Source organism: Octopus bimaculoides, chromosome 18 (assembly GCF_046866305.1).
Source record: "Octopus bimaculoides isolate indiv1 chromosome 18, ASM4686630v1, whole genome shotgun sequence".
Lineage (NCBI taxonomy): Eukaryota > Metazoa > Mollusca > Cephalopoda > Octopoda > Octopodidae > Octopus > Octopus bimaculoides.
This window is the reverse complement of record NC_142945.1, coordinates 29433667-29455577: the sequence shown is the minus strand read 5'-3', so window position 1 is coordinate 29455577 and position 21911 is coordinate 29433667. Positions and strand designations below refer to the sequence as shown.

Genomic DNA, 21911 nt, shown 5'->3' with positions numbered 1-21911 from the left:
CTTCTAGCCATACCAATCAGATGTGAATGAAGAAATGTTCCGTTAAGCAATTTTGTTTTTCTTTCCTAGCTTTAATTCTCATGTCATTTCATCTCACTCCTATTATGTTTAAATCCTTGTGATGTCCAAACCAATAAAATTCACAAATACATTTTTATCAACAATTCCAAGCTGAGTGTCCATCTTTGGAATATGGAGTGGTACTGATTTCTGTATTATCTCTTTCATTGTGGGAAACTTTTGTTTATGCAAACATTATAACCAAAACTTGATCATGAGTGTTCTATGCAAGGCACATATTTTGGCTGGTAGAGTTACAAGTCCACAGCAGAATGCCTATCCTGTTTGTGACGCGAGTATGTTTTGTGTATTAATTTTAACTTTATGTTGTAATATGATTATTTCTTCCACAAATACATATTTTTGTGGTGGGGAATTTATAGGATCCAGTTAGCTCAAGAATTTATAAGATCCAGTTAGCTCAAGACATCATGAGGAGGAACCACGTCCGGTTTCGGCCCCTACTCCTCTACCGTTTTGACGTGGCGGGGCCACCCCCTTTCAGAGGTGTCTTCAGCTCTGGTGTTGGGTGCATGTCTTCTTTCACTGTTTGTGACTGTTCTAATTCAACTGTGGAATGTCCCTCGCTATGGTTATTTTCCAGGAGGTTCTGGCCACACGTCTTACGGTTCATCAACCCGCGTTGTTGAATTACTTTCTTCCGACATACCTTCCCTTGGTGGATTAGGATCCAGTTAGCTGAAGACATCATCAGGAGAGCTTTATTTCATGGTAGCTTATTTGTTGTAAATGCATGGTAAATCTACAAAAGTGTTTTACTTCCCTGACCAATATACAGATTTGTGAAGTTTGCAACTTGTATTTTTACAGTGGAACTTACATAAACCCAAGAACAAGCAACAAACGATAAATGCAAAAAGATTTGCTTGGCAGACCTCATTTTCACAGGGCAGAATATCATCTTAGCTTCTCACCTAGTTAGGCATACAAGATGTATCACCTCAATTTGTTTTAGTCATGCTTCATGCTTAGTTTAATATTATTGCATCGTGTCTATGTAGCTAGGTTATTTTTCCCTTCCTCAAAACTGGTCAGTGGCTCACAGCTTGCTTACTCTTTCTCATCTTCAGTTTAAAGTTGAGAGCTATTCATCTAAACTGTAAGGGTACATTCATCTGATCTCAATAACTGTGCACGTCTTGTTTTCTGGTCTCTTTACAAAATCATCTGGCACCTGAGTGGAAGATGGTCAGTTGGTTAACTGGCTTTCTGAAACATGTTGCAAGTGGTACAAATCCAAGACAGCTTGATCCTTCTTCTCTGCTCATATTATATCCATAGCTTCCATGCATACAGCATAACCACTGAAATTGCCATCTATGATAAGGACCTTGCTGTCATGTTTGCATACATGTATATTTAATATTGGTTTCTATATTTTGATGGAAAATGTGAGCATAAAGAATACAGGTAGCATTTGAACATTTTGTTTCAGGATTACTATGTACGAAGACCATACACATACACAGCAACATAGTGAACACTTAGGCAATTTTGTCTTCCATCTTTTCAGAGTTGATACAGTCGTAGTAATATATCAGCAGATTCAACCAACACAAAACATACCTTTCAGTTTAGTTAAAAGAAACTGATACACACATACACACACTTCCAGGCATATCAAATGAAGTTACAATTAATGTAATATGGAAAAGAAAATATAAAAGGTAAAGAAAAGAATAAACTTCTAGTTCTAGATACACAAGATACTTTTTTTTTATTTATTAGTTATAATGTGAAAACATGTACAGTAACACAAATCCACATGGCTAAATTGTTTTATAAACACCCTTCCCCCTCCATTAAAACAGTTTGTTTGAATTAAAAATCAGACCAGTGACCTTCCTCATCTGCTTGGTAGAGAAAAAGACTGAGAATTTTTATGAAAAGAAAGCAATGATAAATGAATAAGGATGATAACATATTGAAATAATATATCTGTTCAATGAGTATGCTGCCAGCAGTTGTGGACTTTAAAGGGGTTAACTGTGTAATAGTCAGAGAAAGGGTTAAATCAGTATGAGCAAGATTTATATTTAGAAGTTCCATGTAGTAGCCATTACACTGTGCTGCCAGCAGCTATGGGCTGTGATTTTATAAAATAACATTTTATTAGCAAACCTCAATCATGTAGAAGAAATACGAAATTATGGTACTGGTAAAGTAAGTTGCAAGTTTTAGAAACATTCCTCAACACACACATACACACATGCATTAAGAATTTTGATTCCAGATTAACAACATTGCTTTAACTATAAAAATTAAACAAGCATAAACACTTAAAGGTTATTGTTAAAGGAGAAATTTCACTGAGTGAAGGCATACTATTGTCTAATACAAGGATCCTACAAAGGGGTCATGAATGTGAGTACAGAAATCTAGTTCTAACTCAGCTAAATCTATCATATATATATATATATATATATATATATATATATATATATATATATTTGTGGCTTTAAAGCATTACAAAGTAGATATAAAAACCAAATATTACTGAAATTTAAACACAAAACAAAAAAAAAAGTCTATGGAGAAAAAAAAGATGAATAAGCTTCCATATAAACCACATAAAAGTTGAATGTGGAAGAGCTTTGCATCAAAATTTATCACACACAAATTTAGTGCATCTTTCCTGATTTTGCTGATATCACTACCCAAACATACAAAAGCTATCCACATAGCAAATACTTAAACTACCATAATAATCCATGTATATTCCTGAAAAAATATTGCATGATCAAACATTGAACATGGTTGTGGCTCAGATTGAAGCATGTGATAATGGGTGTACAGAACACGAGGGTCACAATCCCAGATTTCATTTAATACCTTTGTATTAAATGTCTGCTCTTATGGAGCTGCAGAAAACTCACAACAAAACCAACGTCTCTATTGTATAAGAAATTTATTTATGTAAACTATTACCCATGAAATTAATACATAGTTTTTGATTTTTATACTAACTGGATTTCATCAAAACCTCATGTATCTAATAAAGATGAAAGATTTATACAGAGAAAGCATTACAAGAATTTAAGTTATATATATATATACACACATACAGGTGACTAGATTGTGTCTGCTTGTGTCTCCTTGTCTTGACATCTCATGATAGATGTAAAGGAATATCAGTCATACAAGCAGTATCAATCATGTCCAGTTTTCTGAAAAACATGTCTGACCACAGGATTGGAGATACATGTTACCACTTGTATTACGGTGACACTCATTTACAGCTATCTTGGGATGTTTAAGTACAACCACACATGCACAGTCATATTTTGTCTACCAAATCCCCTCCCCCAACAAAGCTTGATATACATATCTATTCATCCATATATCTTTTATCTTTTACTTGTTTTAGTCATTAGACTGTGACCATACTTAATCAAATGAATCAACCCAGTATTTATTTTTTTAAAGCTTGGTACTTCATATATTGGCCTCTTGCCAATATACTAAGTTATGGGAACATAAACACACCAACACTGATTGTCAAGCAGTGGTGGGAGACAAACACAGACACAAAGACACACACACACACACACACAAATACAAGTGAATGGACAAATGGAAGAAAATGGCACTCAACACATTTGGTTGGAGTTACATATGTTATTTAATAAGTTTCAGTCAGCCCTGAGCATTTGGAGATTTCCAATTTGTTATTAAATAATTATATATTTATATATATATATATATATATATATATATAAAGTGTAGTATATTGCCACTTAAGTGTGGCTGACCCCTAGGGGTGGATGTTACTGTTGCTTTTAGCCCCAGGAGGACATCTCCTCCAGCTGGAGGAGATGTCCTCCTGGGGCTAAAAGCAACAGTAACATCCACCCCTAGGGGTCAGCCACACTTAAGTGGCAATATACTACACTTTATCGTGCAGTTACTGTTAATACTTCATTTAGAGAATTAACATTGCTTATATATATATATATATATATATATATATTCAAGTAAAGTTATAAACCTAACTAAGGGAGAATAAAATCTAATGAAAATACTGGTTAGATACCAATCCATAGAAAGTTCAACTATAAGGTAACCATATAAGCCGTGGTTCATATATTTATATATTTAAAGAATAAGGAGAGGTAATTAATGAAATATTATTTATTAATTATAAAATATGACAACATCTCTGACAGCTGTTTTGATTCAATAATCTTTAGATAATTAATTTATAAAATTAAAATCATTATAAGATGAATCTCTTCAGAGGTAGTAAAGATATACTGATTAGAAATATATGTTGAGATAACACCTATAAACTGTTAACTGATAGCATATATACAAAAAGAGCCAGTTATAGAAGGCCTCAATCCAACATGGGGGCGGGGGAGAAGGTAGTGTATATTTTATGTCTTAAAGAAAGAAAAGAGATTAATATAATATCATAGGATATTGAGAAGGAGAAAAAGCAAAAGAAGAAAACCGCTTGTATATATAAATATATAATAATGCCATATAATATCATACTTATCTATAATACTGCAATACAAAAAATTTTTAATTAAGTAAACCGTGGCAATTATATATTAACCGAAGTTATCAGAAAGATATAAATAATTTCTAAATATAATAATAACTTATTGTTTATGTTTATAATAATGTTTTTATTTCATTATTATTATAAACATAAACAATAAGTTATTATTATATTTAGAAATTATTTATATCTTTCTGATAACTTCGGTTAATATATAATTGCCACGGTTTGCTTCTACGTAATTTAAATTTTTTGTATTGCAGTATTATAGATAAGTATGATATTATATGGCATTATTATATATTTATATATACAAGCGGTTTTCTTCTTTTGCTTTTTCTCCTTCTCAATATCCTATGATATTATATTAATCTCTTCTTTTCTTTCTTTAAGACATAAAATATACACTACCTTCTCCTCCCCCCCATGTTGGATTGAGGCCTTCTATAACTGGCTCTTTTTGTATATATGCTATCAGTTAACAGTTTATAGCTGTTATCTCAACATATATTTCTAATCGGTATATCTTTACTACCTCTGAAGAGATTCATCTTATAATGATTTTAATTTTATAAATTAATTATCTAAAGATTATTGAATCAAAACAGCTGTCAGAGATGTTGTTATAGTTTATAATTAATAAATAATATTTCATTAATTACCTCTCCATTTCCTCCTTATTCTTTATATATATATATATATATATATATATATATATATATATATATATATTCTTCCATTCTTTCACTTGTTTCAGTCATTTGACTGTGGCCATGCTGGAGCACTGCCTTGAATAGGTTTTATTTGAACAAATCAACTCCAGGAATATCTTTTGTTGATCTGCTAAGTTATGGGGACAATACACACTAACACCAGTTGTCAAATGGTGATGGGGGATAGACACACACACATAACACACAATCATGCATACAAATATGCAAATATTTATGTGTTCTGGAGCTATATTTATGTTCAATATTTCATAGAAATTGACAAAATAAGTACAAGTCTGAAATAAGAACTAAAAGGAAACTCTTCAGTTAATATTTTAGCAGAACCACTTTCCAATGATTGAAACCAACAAAAGCATATCTACACACTCATCAGTGTCTATTGTAATATTCAGTTTTCTATGCTGAATGGAACAGTAAGTTGTATTGTTATTCATCTTGATCATCCATCATTTGATCTGAGATATGTGTATGTATATATCATCATCATCATCATTGTTTAACGTCCGCTTTCCATGCTAGCATTGGTCGGATGATTTGAGTGAGGACTGGTGAACCAAATGGCTGCACCAGGCTCCAATCTGATCCAGCAGAGTTTCTACAGCTGGATGCCCTTCCTAATGCCAACCACTCCAAGAGTGTAGTGGGTGCTTTTACGAGCCAGTCAGGCAGAACTGGCAACGACCTCGTTCGAATGATTTTTCACGTGCCACAGACACGGAAGCTGGTCCGCTGCACTGGCAACGATCACACTCGGATGGTGCTCTTAGCTCCACTGGCACAGGTGCCAGTCATCGAATTTGATTCGATTTCAATTTCACTTGCCTCAACAGGTCTTCACAGGCAGAATTTAGTGTCCAATGAAGGAAAGGTACGCATAAGTGGGTTGGTTACACCCCTGGCATAGGCTATGGGTTATGGTCTCACTTGGCTTGCCGGGTCTTCTCACGCATTGCGTATTTCCAAAGGTCTCGGTGAGGCCTAATGTTCGAGGGTTGTGCTTCACCACCTTGTCCCACCTTCCACAGGTTCCCTCAACTGCTAGGGTATGGCACTTTTTCACACAGCTATCCTCATCCATTCTCTCGCCACATGACCATACCAGCGCAGTCGTCTCTCTTGCACACCACAACTGATGCTTCTTAGGTCCAACTTTTTTCTCAAGGTACTTACACTCTGGCGAGTATGCACACTGACATTACACATCCAGCAGAGCATACTGGCTTCATTCCTTGCGAGCTTACGCATGTCCTCAGCAGTTATGGCCGATGTTTCACTGCCATGTAGCATGGCTGTTCGTAGGCATGACTGTGCTACTCAATCTCATGGTTCTGGGTTCAGTCTCACTGTGTGACACTTTGGGCAAGTGTCTTCTACTCTAGCCTCAGGCTGACGACCAAAGCCTTGTGAGTGGACTCGGTAGATAGAAACAGAAAGAAGTCCATCATATATGCATATATCTATGTTCCCTACAACCGTTTGACAACTGGTATTGGTGTGCTTATGTTCCTGTAACTTAATCCAGCAAAAGAGACTAATAGAATAAGTACCAGGCTTAAAAAGGATAAGTACTGGGGTCAATTCATTCAACTAAAAATTCTTCAAGTTAGTAACCCAGCATGGCTGCAGTCTAATGACAAAAACAAAATGAAAGATATATATATATATATATATACATGTCTAACACAGTAATTTCACATATTTAATGTTTGGAAAGTTATTTTAAAAAACAGATCATAACATTATTGAGTCAAATTATCATCTAATAATTTACTAGGCTTCAGAATGCAATGAAAGAGCATTATAATTAGTGATCAAGATATATGTTTGGATTATATGTATTCATTTTGCAGTAATTGACTTAGTCTGCCATACATGAATATCAGTGAATGATAGAGACATTCCCAACACTTTGGATTTCTTCGTAGCAGTAACAGCACAATGAAATTGATGTAGACTTTATAGTTCTGACATCAAAGATGTTCGGTAAATTCTTTTCCTCTGACTCTAAAATGATCTATGTTGTAGAATTGTGGAACACAACAAGGAGAGAAATGGAAAAACTGAATTCTTTTGATTATAGATAGACTTAACTTCTTGAGAATCAAGATCAAATAAACTTTGAAGCACAATATAGCTACAGACATTTGTGTCTGACACCATCTTTTTAAGCAAATCCCCAAAAAAGGATTATTAAGACATCAGGACTCATAGAGTTGGGTAGGTAGCCAAATATTGCCATGACAATTATCAACGTTGTCACATAAATCAATTAAACAACTTATAGAAAATTTTTTTAAAAATTGAAAGAATGGTACACCTAGAATGACTTAAGTATTATCACTTGAAATTTTGTACATGAGCACCCAGGGATAGAGTAAAGAAATTTTAAGATTAGAACATAATCAGAAAATAATGCAGAACTTCCTTGAGTAGAAAAATTAAGACACTTTACAAAAAGTGCAGGATATCTATGTACAACATGCTTCAACTATAAAAAGCAAAACGTGCTCTATATCAAGGTGTAATTCTTTGCATCCTTTCATCATATTAATATTGTAAATACATATGAAACTGTCATTGATAGCTGAATTATTAATTTTTTCCACAGTTCCAGGTTTATAGGGAACAAAGAAATTAGACCATACAATTTTCATATCTTCTGAAGGATAGTAGCGATATAAAGTGAAAAAACACCCCCAACAAGAGATCAAAACCAAGTTGTAAACATGGTTTACTAGTAACTTACCTCTACAATTTTCAGCAGTCATGATATTGATTAAATTTAGATTTTAAGTAAATTCCATAGATACTGGAACCACTAAGGAATTAAATGGCTCATCTTATCTTATAGCTCAAATGAGTAAAACATCAACAGTTTAGTTTTTACAAAGGAACTAATAATGAATTACCATGAATACACCAGTTTTAGAAAAAGGTGTATAGCATCATCCTTGCCTGATGTAAGAAGTAACCAAAAGGATATCCAGCTGTAAAACAATGTCTCAAAAAAAAAAAAAACCTATCCAAACTATGCCAGAATAAACATAAAACAATGATAATGTTAATGGAAAATGCTGGTGTAAGCACAACAGTATACACCAAGAATCAGGAAGCTTTCATTTGACAACAAGAACACATACAGCTGAATGACCATGTAACAATATCTGAAAGTCAAATACTGCAACTCAATGTGGTGCTGTATCATAAAAGTTGGTTGCACTGGTGCTATACATGTGAAATAACTTGGTATAGAATGAGATGTTTTATTGAGACATTGTGTAAAGAAATATACAAGGTTAGAAGTAACCAGAGATACACTAATTAGTAACCAGACTAAACAAATTAAACAGACAGCAAGTATGTCAGCCTGGGTAGATGTGATATATGAATACAGCAGGTATGCTAACCATTATTTTTCTTCCACATGATTATAATAGCTCTTAATTAATTAATCAAATACATTATGAGTAAACTTTGAAGAACAAAGTTGTTAATTAAACAGACTATTTGTTGACTTCATAGTCACATGTAAGACTAGAAAATCAACAAATAACATGCAAATACAAATGAAAATTTAATATGTCATTCAAATGACAATCATATAATGCTCTATATCATTCATATGTATTAGTGAACTACTGAAGCAAAATATAAAAAGTCTTCTAAAAAATGTCTAATAGGGAATACATTTAGAATATTAAGAAGGAGCAATTAATAAAAACTGAATGTTGGATCTATGAAATGCATTTAAAGCTATCGAGAGTCGCCATGTCACAATCTTGGAACCTTAAAGCAAATATTTAGCCTCTTTCCAACAGAATAACATATAATAGATATTGTAAGTTATTCATCATCAGTTTTTATGCATAATATCACTTAGATTATTAAAGGACTTTTCAATGAATGTTCAAGAAAATTACAAGTAGTTTATAAACATCACTTTACTCAAAAATATTCAAGAAGCATATTGAGGTGCACAACAATGTTGTAGACTTGGATATGGTACACTGATGCCAGATATTTGAGAGACAAACAGGCAAAAGGTAAATGTCCTGTTTGCAGAAAGTGACATACCTTATACAGTTTCTTCAGTCTAAATGCACCATTCTTTAAATTTTTTTCCTCCTAGTTTTTAAATGTATTTAAGAGAAAATCTTCACAAAAAGTGCAATGATCTTAAACATAGCAACTCATTTACTAACAGATGAGAAGAGTTGACTTGGTTGGAAAACAATCTAAGAGAGGATATCTTGTCCTCTCTTAAACTGTCATTATCACAAGCAGTACAGCATGTGGAGTTGAGGTAATTTAACCCCAGCTTAAAAGAATGTATTTCATATATGCAAACCAATCTCTACTTCAATTATTGCAAATACAATGAAACATATGTATACACATAAACATGTACAACACACACACATATATATAAATATATATACATGCATAAATACTTTTATATACACACACACACATATATTTTTATATAATACACATATATACTATCATAATCATAATAATCATTAGTGTTTGTTATTTAAACATAAAAACCTACCGCTAGCTTTAAGGCAAAAAAGAAATTTAAAATGTGGTTCATGTAATTTCAGCAACTGCATTAGACCATAAAAATAAAATCATTCACTCTATCCAGCAATCAAACGTTTATAGGTAACTTACTATACTTGTTCCATATTATTAACACAACCAAACGCTTAATATAAGCCAATCAAAAACCCTGTTGGTGTGACACTGTTGCACAACTATTTGTGATAAACAATGTGATATAGTAACTGAAGGAACATTTCCTTATTTAGAAAATACAATTTCTAAAGTAGTATGGTTTTAATTCCATCTTTAGAGTTTCTGTCTTAAACTCTGTTTTGATGATCATCATGCACTGATGTATGTGTATGCATGCATATGTGAACTTAGGTTACCTGGCATTAAATACTGTTACTCAAATTGCTAGATCTTATCCACTATGTCATTCATTATGGATCTTTTATTTCTAGCTCTTTTTTATCATTAGACCAACGAAAGATCCACAGCCATGTGGTGGGATATTTTGTGTGTATAGGGAGCAAAAGGAAAGGGAGAGGAATGACTCAAAAATGACACAGATGCAATTTTGAACAAATAAAAGGGACAGTCTAGCAGTGTGGTCCCTTCAGAATGATAATTCTGGAGAAAATTTCATTAGTTAGAGATCAAAACAAAAAGCAACTGGTTAGAAACAGAGAGAGAATTAGTTTAAAGTTGCATCAAATGGATAAATCCTGCACAATAGTCATTGCAGTATTCTAAAATTGACAAAAATGGCTTTAAATATTGCAAACAGTGGTAGCTGCTTAACATATAAATGCTCAACAGACTTAGCATAGCACAATCTATAGAGATCCATATGAACAAGAAGTGACATATGACTGTTACAGTCTTCAACATATAACAACTATCTACACAAAGATTCTTTAGAAATGAAATAATGAAAAGTCTAAAAAAGAATTACTCATTTTCTAGTCTCACATTTATCATGAACAACTGTTGACAGAACATCCTAAGCATTCTTTATTCTAAAATTCACATACTGGTCAAAAGTAAAAAGTGAAACGACATAAAAGTGGAGTGTATAGAACTTAGGATAAGATGTGATTGGCTAACTACTCAGGCTAACAACCATCTCTACCAATCAACTACACCAAGAACATTTTGTCTGAGGGAATTTAAGCTTGCTGGTATACTAATCTAAATATAATAGGTTTGGTTTCAGCTGCTGGCATTTCATTGTGTCCTTAGGTAAAAGTCATTTACATCAACAGATTAGGTCTTGCTTGGGAGAAAGATGGATTACTATCACTAACCTAAAAGGTCATAAGGTCAAACTATCCCATTTTTCCATGGTAGTATTTCACTACAAAATATGACACAAGATTTTAATCATTTTACTTAGTACAATAGAGACATGCATGGATATTCTATTTAGATGCATGGTGATGATGTTTGGATGCAACAGAAAAAGGCAAAAGCAGTTGAAAGTAGCGTAGTAATGGCAACGAAAACTAAACTCAACTGGACAATTTTCCAGCTCACTCTTGCTATTTACTTATGATCCAACAGCTCTCCTTAAACATAAGGAGTGAAGACAAGGTTATGATCTCATCTTACTCCACTTTGCTTTCCTTAATCTTAAATGAGCTTTTAGATGCCCACATACATGATAAACTGGCCTAATGATTGTATGATGATCAAATCACAAGTTCAATCTCAAGTAATACATTCTTCTCGCCCTGGTTGCTCACTTTATTCATTCAGTTTCTACTTCAAAGTAAAGTGTCAAACAAATATTAGCACCCAACTATACATGTCATGTGTAGTAATTGAAAAGGTCTGACTTTGCAGAACCAAATGACCCATAAGAAAAAAAGATAGTGTAGAGAAAAAAAATCAAAACAAAGAAAGGAAAAAAAAACATAATTCTAATTTGGTATATTTAACCAAGAAAATGTAATGAAAACCTTGGTTTGAAATCTGATAATAGTAATAGGTGAGAGGAAATATAGTTGGAGATAGAACCACACTAATGTTTAGGCATACATACACATAAATAGCTAGATAGGTTGATAGGTAATAGCCAGAAATAGGCAAATAAATAGACATTAAAAAATAGACAGACAGGTAGACAGGATAAAACAGTTAAATGTGGTTTAGACATAGAGTTAGATGGTTTAAGAAATAATGAATTGATAGATAAGCAGATATATATCTACACCTCTCTCTTCCTGGTGAGGATGGTGAATAGCTTATGCTTAGAAGTTCAGTTCCCTAGCCCATCAGCATCCAGTCAGCTTGTAGAAGTGGAGTTGATAGAAATATTTGTAGCCAAACAAAGGTTAAAATCAACATTGTCATAATTCTGTTGTTGTCCAGTTACTTGCTGCTGCTGTTGTTGTTGATGCTGAATTTGTGATTGTTGTTGATGATGGTGATGATGCTGCTGATGATGGAGTGCTTGCTGTGAGTTTAAACAGGGCTGTTTTTGTTGAGAATTTTGTTGCTGTTGTGACTGATTAAGATGAATAGGTAAATGCCTATGTGAGGAGTGTGATGAGTGAGGTGGATGCGCCAAAGGACCTGTCTTTGACCCATTAGACACAGTTTGGGAAGGATTTGAAATTAAAGCAGATTTTGATATTTGCAATGTATCCATCTGAATATTGTTATTTTTATTGCTATCATTATTATTGCCATTGTTTTTGTCATCATCATCATCATTATCATCGTCATCGTCCTCATCATCGTCATCATCATTGTCATCATCATCATCGTCATCATCATCGTCATCATCGTCATCATCATCCTCATCCTCATCTTCTTTTTTAGCTAAAATGTTCAAGTTGTTTGAGGCATCCTCAGCTGCAACCTCTGCAGCATGTGTACGTACATGACGATGCAACCCATACTGATGTGCAAATCCTTTACCACACGTGACACACACATAAGGTTTAATTCCTGAGTGAATGGTAATGTGATACTCATAGGAGGACTTCTGACAAAATGATTTGCTGCACTGAGTACACTTGTACAGATTGTCACCCGTGTGGATGCGAATGTGGCGTTGGAGAGAAGTGCGATGGCTGAATGCCTTTCCACAATAGACACATGTGAAAGGTGACTTTTGGCTCAATGTGTTAACAGGGTTACTGGGAGATGAAGTAATCTTTTTGTTGGTAGGCTGATGACATGCAGAGAAATGTTCTTCTAATTGAGAACTCTGCGAAAAATCTTTACCGCACTCACTGCACCTCAATGGTGTTGTACTTCGTTGCACAGAGCTCTCATCAGTAGGAGGTTGTAAGGTTGTAGCATTATGTGCACTATGCATGTGCTGTTGAAGTGTCAGCTCATCAGGAAAGCTTTCAGCGCAGTAAGAACAGTGCCACAGTTCAGACTGCTGTTCTTTGCTTGTGTGGACAGTAGCTAAATGATTCTTTAGAGAAGAGTGCTCACAAAATACTTTTTCACAATGAGGACATTGATGTGGACGTACTCCTGTGTGGGTACGTAGGTGTCGCTTCAGATCACAATGCTGTGAAAACTTCTTGCTGCAATGGACACATAAATATGGTTTCTCCCCAGTGTGAGTACGTACATGCTGTTGAAGACCAGCTTGGCTAAAGAAAGCCTTGTCACAACGTAAACACTTGAAAGATCGCTCTCCTGAGTGTAAAGAAGTATGTCGCTTCAGGTTTGATTCATCAACATATGACTTGTTGCATTCTTTGCATTTAAATGTACCTTTTACATTAGTTCGAGTTCCACCTCGTTTTGATTTGTTAGCTTTTGCAGAACGGTTGTTTTTTTTTTTGTTATTGTCCTTACCGTCCTCAGTGTTGTTGCTCTGGTCATTGTTTTGTGAGTCATGGCTAGTAACATGATATTTCAGTGAAGACTGGTTATGAAAAGCTTTGCCACACTGCTTGCAAGTGTATGGTTTCTCGTCTGTGTGGATACGCATGTGGCGGCGTAATGATGTGCGCTCTGAAAACGGTCGGTTGCACTCGAGACACATGAAAGGTTTTTCACCCGTATGGGTGCGCAGATGTGACTTCAAGTGGGAGGCATGAATAAAGGACTTTTGGCATTTTAGACACTTATATGGCTTCTCGCCTGTGTGCTTGGCCAGGTGGTTTTTCAGCGAAGTTTGGTTGTAGAATGACTCCCTGCAGTGCAGGCAGACATATGGACGCTCTCCGCTGTGCAGACGCAAATGCCTCTTCAGTGACGACTGTTCTGAGAATGCACGTGGGCACTTGTGACATTTGTGTGGCTTTTCCCCTGTATGTGTGCGCACATGTGACTTCAAGTGTGAGGTAGTTGCAAAGCACTTCTCGCAGTGCACACATTTGAATGGTCGATCAATGTTGCTCTTGCGTAGATGTGAGAACAATTGGTACTTAGTTTTGTATGGCTGGTTGCTTTCCTCCTCTGGTTCATCATATGACCACTCATAGATGCTTTCTCTTTCCTTCAGACTGAGACTAGATGCTGTAGCACCACCATCAACAGAAACAGTACTACTACTTTTACCTGTATTTGGGGTGTTGTTATTTGGTTGGAGTTGCTTGTCTCCACCCTCTGTCTGCTCCTCTTTCTCTACTTTTACATCATTTTCAATCATTCCTTCCAATTTTTTATCACTTTTTCCCATTTCCTCTCCTCCTCCATCATCATCATGATTATCATCATCGTCATCATCGTCATCGTCATCATCATCATCATCATCGTCAACACCATCATCTTCGTCGTCGTCGTCGTCATCGTCATCATTGCCATTTCCCATTTTTTCTTGTACTTTCTCTTTCTCTGCTGCAGCTTCCAATATTGGTTTTGGATTTAGAACTAGGTTTATATTTGGACTGTTTGTTTTGACGACTGCATTTGAAGTAGCTATTGTGGCCACTGCCTGCTGCTGCTGCCGCTGTTGCAGTTGCTGTTGACTGCAGTGACTGTTACCAGAAACTGCATTTGTCAATGATGAACTGATGCTGTTATTGTGACTGGCAGTGCCATAGAGTTTCAAGTAGCTACTGTTGGCCTTCATTGACACACTGTATGCACTACCACCATCACTACCACCACTGCCTGTAGCCCCATTTAACAGACTACTGCTGCCACTGAATTTACCACAGGTGTTCTTCAAGTTTTTAACGCCAGTCATAGAGACACTAGATTTACTGCTAAGATAGCTGTGATGGTAGAGAGGCTTGCTGTGGCGACCATTGCTGCTGATGCTGCCAAGAGTATTATCACCATTGCTATTGTTCTGTACAGGTGATTGTAGTTTGCCTATAGGGGGTAATGGTGAGCATCTGCTGTTGTTGCTGCTGCTATTGTATTTAACATGGTCCATGATTCTTGTTGCACTAAATGTGCAAAGACGTTCCTCAAAGCAAAGGAATAGGAATGTAAAAGTAGATCAAGCAGTTATGGTAAGAAGAGTGTGTGTGTGTGTGTGTGAATGTGGAAATGGATGTGTTGATGTGAATGTTTCTATAACAGGTACTTTTCACTGTTGCTCACCATCTTCAAGCCACAAGATAAAACACTGTAAGAGAAAAAAAAAAGAATTTTTTTAAATAAACAATATATGCATATAAAAATACATGTACATCTGATTAAACAACTACATGCATAATTGAACTAAAAAGTTCTATGTCAAGATTTCATTTAACTATAACAGACATTATCAGTAAATAAAAATGAAAAACTGAAATGTTTAAGCTTTCAAGTCTTAACTCATTTTCTTAGACACTAAGGCAATTTCTAGGAGGGGTTTTTGTTGAATTGAAATGAATAAGTACTTATTTTATTTTATAATTTCATACTCGGAACCACAAAAGACAAGCTAAAAGCTTTACTGTCTAGACAAGGGGTTCTCAACTATTTTTTAACCTAGACACCTTTGATTACTATTTTATTCTGGTGGACCCCCATAGCCATTCAATGTTTAAAAGCTAGTTTATAGAAACTTTTACAAAATTCCTATTTAGTTCATCACACATTAACTTGTGTAGGTTGAACTATGCAAAATGCTACAGAAAGAAATCTAGCTGTTTCTTGCAATACATACCAATACATACAAAATTACATTTTTTCAGGGACTCTTAAAATACTATTGTGGATTGCCAATTTACTATTTTGTTGTGTGGACCCCCAAGAGTCTTTTATGAACCCCCGTTGAAAACCACTGGTCTAGACAATCTCTACAATCACAAGCTGACATCCAAAGGCTGGAAGTAAAAGAACTCCATCTGCTGTGAAAGCAACAGAAAAAAAGCAGGATCAGAAAATGAAATTCAGCACTTTCTGGTAGAATGACTGAAAAAAATGTTGGTTCATAAAATGCAAGATGAAATCAAAATATTGTTGGTGATAAATGCATGAATGGCAATGATGATGAACTGGTCATCCAACTAGTATTCTTATTAACATGATCAGACCTAATAGGAAAAACATCACTGCTTCATAACAAACTTTACCAAATACCCAAACGACCTCCCTTGAAGTTATTTAACAGGTATGTGGAATTAAATATACTCAAAGTGGAAACAACAAATGCTGCCAATTTCTGGATGAAGGGACTTATTTCATTTGGGCATCATAGTGATTATTCTGAAGCTGTTACAATGAGTTCAGTCTGCTAAATAGACATTCAAGTAACTTCATCAATCCAGACTAAGCAGAGAATGTCTTTTACACGTAAGCAAAAGCATATCTAAGTCTGAACTCATAAGATATTGTTTTATGTAAATGTTTAAATTGTTTTGGTCAATGACAGTAGCATGATTAGACACAGCTGCACTGCAAAACTCTTAATAGAAAGCGTTTGCCAGTTGGTTGTTTTAAATGTATGAATGATAACAAAAGATTGTATTAGTTGTAATACAGAATCTACTTCCATCAAAACTACTACACTTTCATTACAAGGCAGAAATGTTCAATTAAATGCAAAAAAAAGAAACCTTCCTTATTTTCTCTGAGTTTATGTGACATACACTTACTCTCTTTTACACTTTAGTCGAGCAAATCGACCCCAGGACTTACTCTTTGGAAGCTTAGTACTTATTCTATCGGTCTCTTTTGCCGAACCGCTAAGTTACAGGGACGTAAACACACCAGCATCGGTTGTCAAGCGATGTTGGGGGGACAAACACAGACATATACACACACATACATACATATATATACATATATACGACGGGCTTCTTTCAGTTTCCGTCTACCAAATCCACTCACAAGGCAATGGTCGGCCCGAGGCTATAGTAGAAGACACTTGCCCAAGGTGTCACGCAGTGGGACTGAACCCAGAACCATGTGGTTGGTAAGCAAGCTACTCACCACACAGCCACTCCTTGTTTAGATTTAGTATCTCCTTAGGCTAAATTAATATTAAAAAAATCAGGACATGCAAATATTACTTTTATTCCAACAGTAGATTGTGGATTTTCCGACATTAATGCTCCTTCAGTCTCAGTGTCCAATAGCAGAAGTGCAACCCCTTCACCTCCACCTCATCTTAAAGGTGAAGCTTCTTTTTCCAGATTTTTAAAATCAATACTGCATTTGTTATTTCAATGTAACTTCCAGATACTTTAATAAGACATTAACTAAATCTGAATTCATGTAATGTATAAATTTTAAAAGTATTTTGCTCACCTTGATACATGACTCAAAATGATTTAATTTGGTGAAAGGTTACTCTTTGTAGGGAAAGAGAGAAATATAGTAAATTTAGTCATCTGTTAAATATCACTATTAATTATTTTATCAAGCAGGAAATAACTGGTAAATAGAAAGAACATGCAATTTATTGTTAGTTTAGGAGTGATGATATAAAGTATTTAGGTAAAGCATTTAAAATTTCAGAAGTTGATTACACCATAATTTTAAAAATAGTATCTAATTTGTGTTTTGAAGATAGGGAAAGCTTAAAATATCTGGCTGAGTGGGATATGACCTAGTCATCTGTATAGTTAATCAGGTTGTCCGCAAGTCATATCCAACAACTGGTGTAGGTGCTACATAGGAAAAGGTGATGCCTTAGAAATAATTACAGAACTACTAAATTGCTGGACCAGGTCATGAAAGTTAGAGAGATTGACAACTCAACTAATTAGGAAGAGAATTAGCCTGGATGAGATGTGGTTCAGTTTTGTGCCAGGGAAAGCTCTACTGATGTTTTCTTCCTGATAAAGCAACTACAGGAAAAGCATTTAGTCAAGAATAAACCTTTGTACTTGGCTTTTGTTGACACGGAGAAAGCTTTTGACAGGGTCCCTTGCTCCATCATCATAGACAAGTAAACAAATATTTGTGGAGCAGATGATTTTGATTGATGAGAAGACAAGATAGAATGTGAATGCTTTATTCAAACTTGTTAAGCAACTATTTTCACAAGCAACTTTACAGATTCTGTATTTTCTGGCTGTGATATCCTTACACCTCCAATAGCATAGTACGGTTGATATTGTCGCCAATAAAGAATACACTCTAACAGCATTATAAGAACACAAAATAGAAACAGCAGCAGTAATGAACCAACAATCAATATTTCCAACATACAAACTCGAACTGTACCTGGACTTCGAAGACCAAACTACTAACTGCCAACTATGTCAGACCGCTACAATTTATATGTAGTGGTCCCATCAATTCTCGTCATGGGGTGTTGTACTCTCACCACAACATCACTCCTTGTGCGATTTCGAGTCCCAAAGGAATAAAGAAATTGTATTTTTTATTATTATGTTTTAGTATCCTTTTTGCTTGGACCTTATCTCAAGGTGTTCAGTCTGGAGTTTGAAATTTTACACAATATTGGCCTTTCCACACAGTATCAGCCTGGAATTTGAATTTTTACACAATATCGGCCTTTTCATGGAACATGATAGGTATTTTACTGGTGGTACTTTGGCTGTTGAGTGCACAACCTCTACCAAGTTTTACCAATTTCTCGATGTTCCGGTGCACGTAACAGGTTGCACTGGGTTACATCTTACCAGTAGTGCCCAAGAGCGATCTGATTGTATTTTTTTCCGCCACTATCAGCAAGTGCAAAATATGAATCATCGATTTCATACTTCCATCTTTACACTTGTGTAGCAAAACAGCTATTCCGTACTCTGAAGCATCAGACACTACAACAATATCCATAGCAGGATTGAAATATGCTAGAGACAAATCCGCAATTAAAATTTTTTTATTTGGTTAAACGTATTTTGGCATTTAACCAACCAATTCCACTTTACTTCCTTTTTTAACAAGTCATTCAATGGAGCTCTTCATTTGTGCATGTTAGGAATGTAGTTTTGGTAGTAGTTTGCCAGCCCAAGAAACGCTTGTAATGTTGGTATATTTGTCGGAGCAGGCAAATTCTTTATTGCATCTGCCCTCAAAAGGTCAGGCCATCTACCATTTTTATCAATTATTTGCCCTCAGTACTTAATTTGAGACAAAAAGAATTTGTGTTGTTCTTCACTCAAAGTGAACCTGTATTCTTTAATTTTCTTGAAAACAGCTTTTATATGTTCCACATGCTGTTTGCACGAATTACTCTTAATCAACATATCAATCCAACTAAGGGATTGCAAATTCACAATCATAAAGCATAGTGTCCATGATTTGCTGAAATATTGCTGGTGCAACCTTTAATCTAAAAAGGTAATCAGGTATATCTGTACAATACACTATGTGTATTTATTGTCAGATACTTTGAGTATTTGTCATTTACTTTAATCTGTAAATAAGCATCAAACAGATCCAACTTGGAGAGAATTTTTCCACCATTTAATTTTGTGAAAATGTCTTCTGGAGTCGGGGGTGGATGGTGGCATGTCTTTAAGCAGTCATTCAAATCCTGTAGAGAAATCGACACACAGCCTAACCTTATTATTTTTCTTTATAAGTACACCATGGGCGCCGCCCACTTAGAGTAATCCACCTTTTTGATGGCTCCATTCTTTTCCAGTCTGTTCAACTCTTCATGTACAATTTCAATTGCCATGAACAGTACTTTTCTGTTAGATTTAAATAAAGGCACAGCATTTTCACTTACTTGAAAGCAGGCTTCAGTCTTTTTACATAGACCTAAGTCCTCCAATAATACTTAAGGAAACATCTTTTTCAATTTTCTCTTCAATTCCTCAGATGATTTATTTTTAACAGGACAACCATTTATGTTTTTGCAGTAGAGCCTAATGGGGAGGTGCCATAAGTCAAATAACTCCAACCAATCTGTACCAAACAGATTGAGTGCATTCTCCACAATGAATATTTTTGCTTCGCATGTTTCTCCTTGAAATGTGATGTCTATACATGTTCCTGTCACACCATGTGCAATTTTCACTGCTTTACATAACCTCAGTTTCCCAATTTTTCTTCATGTATCTGCATTTATGATTGAAATATCACTACCCATATCCAATTGTAGTTTGATGTTTACACCATTTATTTTTATGAGTATAACAATACAAAATAGAAACAGCAGCAGTAATATAACAAACCAACAATCACTATTTCCAACACACTAACTCGAACTGTACCTGGACTTCAAAAACCAAAACTATGTCAGACCGCTACTATTTATAAGTAGTGGTCCTGTCTATTCTTGTCAGTAGATGTACTTTCACTACAACACTGGTTTATATAGAAATGGGCACTATATTTTCTTATTCTAACAATTGATCAATGATGACTATTCTATAATTATAAACAATATTTATCAAGCATTTCAAACAATATCAGTTTTTTCAAGCACAGTTGTTTCAAAAAGCACATTGTATATTGGCATTTGGAATTTAAACCAGTATAACAAAAACAACAGAACCATGTCTTTATCACAGCCAAGTCGGTAAAATTTTAGCTCTCATAACATAAACATCCTATGTCAAATCTGGAAATGTTTCAAGCCACTGTTTGGTTTGAGTTTTTGTAGCTGAATGCCTGTCATTCATTTCCAATATTCTGTGAAAACATGTCTGGCCATGAGGAAATATTACCCTGCTTCAAAACAGATAACGGTTGATGATGATGAATGTTAGTTCAATGGTCTGAGAAAATTGCTTGTTATACCTTCGCGTTCTTTTATTTGTTTCAGCCCTAAGGCTATGGCCATGCTAGAGCACCACATTGTGGATAATGTACCTTAATGCGTTATGGTTAGGGCTGATTGATCTAGGGTTGATGTACTGATCTAGTTTTGTTAGTACTTCTTTCCTTTCCAACATCTGTTGGCAACAAAGGATTTTTTTTCTTCAGAGTAGAGTAGATTGTATGATGCTTATGTTAGAATTGTGATGCTGCATGGTAATGAGAGAAGAGCCTAGAAAAGAGACAAGCCTGCTTGTATCTAATACACAATGTAGAAACAAGGAGACACAAACATATATATATAATGGGTTTCTTTCTGTCTCTATCTACCAAATCCACTCACAAGAGACTTTTCCAAGGTGCAGCAATGGGGCTGAACCCAAAACCAAGGGGTTGGGAAGCCAGGTGGTTTATAGAGCTAGTTTAAGTTGATTAAATTACTACTTTATTTTATGATGTCACTACTACTAATGCATATATGCATACACAAATACACACATACATGTACCAATACCTCATTTTACACCACCTAAGTGGAAAAAAAAAACTTGTTATAATGAAGCTTAACATTGCAGCAAAAGCCCAAATCAGGAAAACAGATAAGATTGGGATGTTATACATAGACAGAGTATTGTCAGTTTACTGTATTTTTACATATTTAAGCAAAGGACTGTAATAGTGTGGAAATACTCGGACCAAATTCAGCAAAAGTACTTAGTGAAGTAAGAAACAAAAAGCAGAGGTAAAGAAAGATAAAGTTGTGGTAGTTTAATGTATAGATATCAGACTTGCAGTACAGAATGTTTTTTTTGTTTTTGTTTGTTTTTTTTATTAATTTGGTCGAGAAGAAGTAGCAATGGCTATGGATTTCACAGGACCCAGGGACTGGTGAAATTGATGCCTTTAATGTTCCTCTTGAACAGTTGTAAGGTAACAGCAACAAGAAA

General features: G+C 35.0%; 1 protein-coding gene across 1 annotated transcript in view; it reads right to left on the bottom strand.

Annotated features, from left to right (window-relative positions):
• Nucleotides 1–8571: 8571 nt before the first annotated feature.
• The window catches only part of LOC106881491 (uncharacterized), a 19696-nt gene continuing 6356 nt past the window's right edge, over nt 8572–21911 (bottom strand). Inside the window, exon 2 of the mRNA XM_052974199.2 lies at nt 8572–15421. Coding sequence (XP_052830159.1) covers nt 12158–15226 — 3069 coding nt within the window. The 5' untranslated portion in view covers nt 15227–15421 and the 3' untranslated portion in view covers nt 8572–12157. The remainder of the gene's footprint in view (nt 15422–21911) is intronic.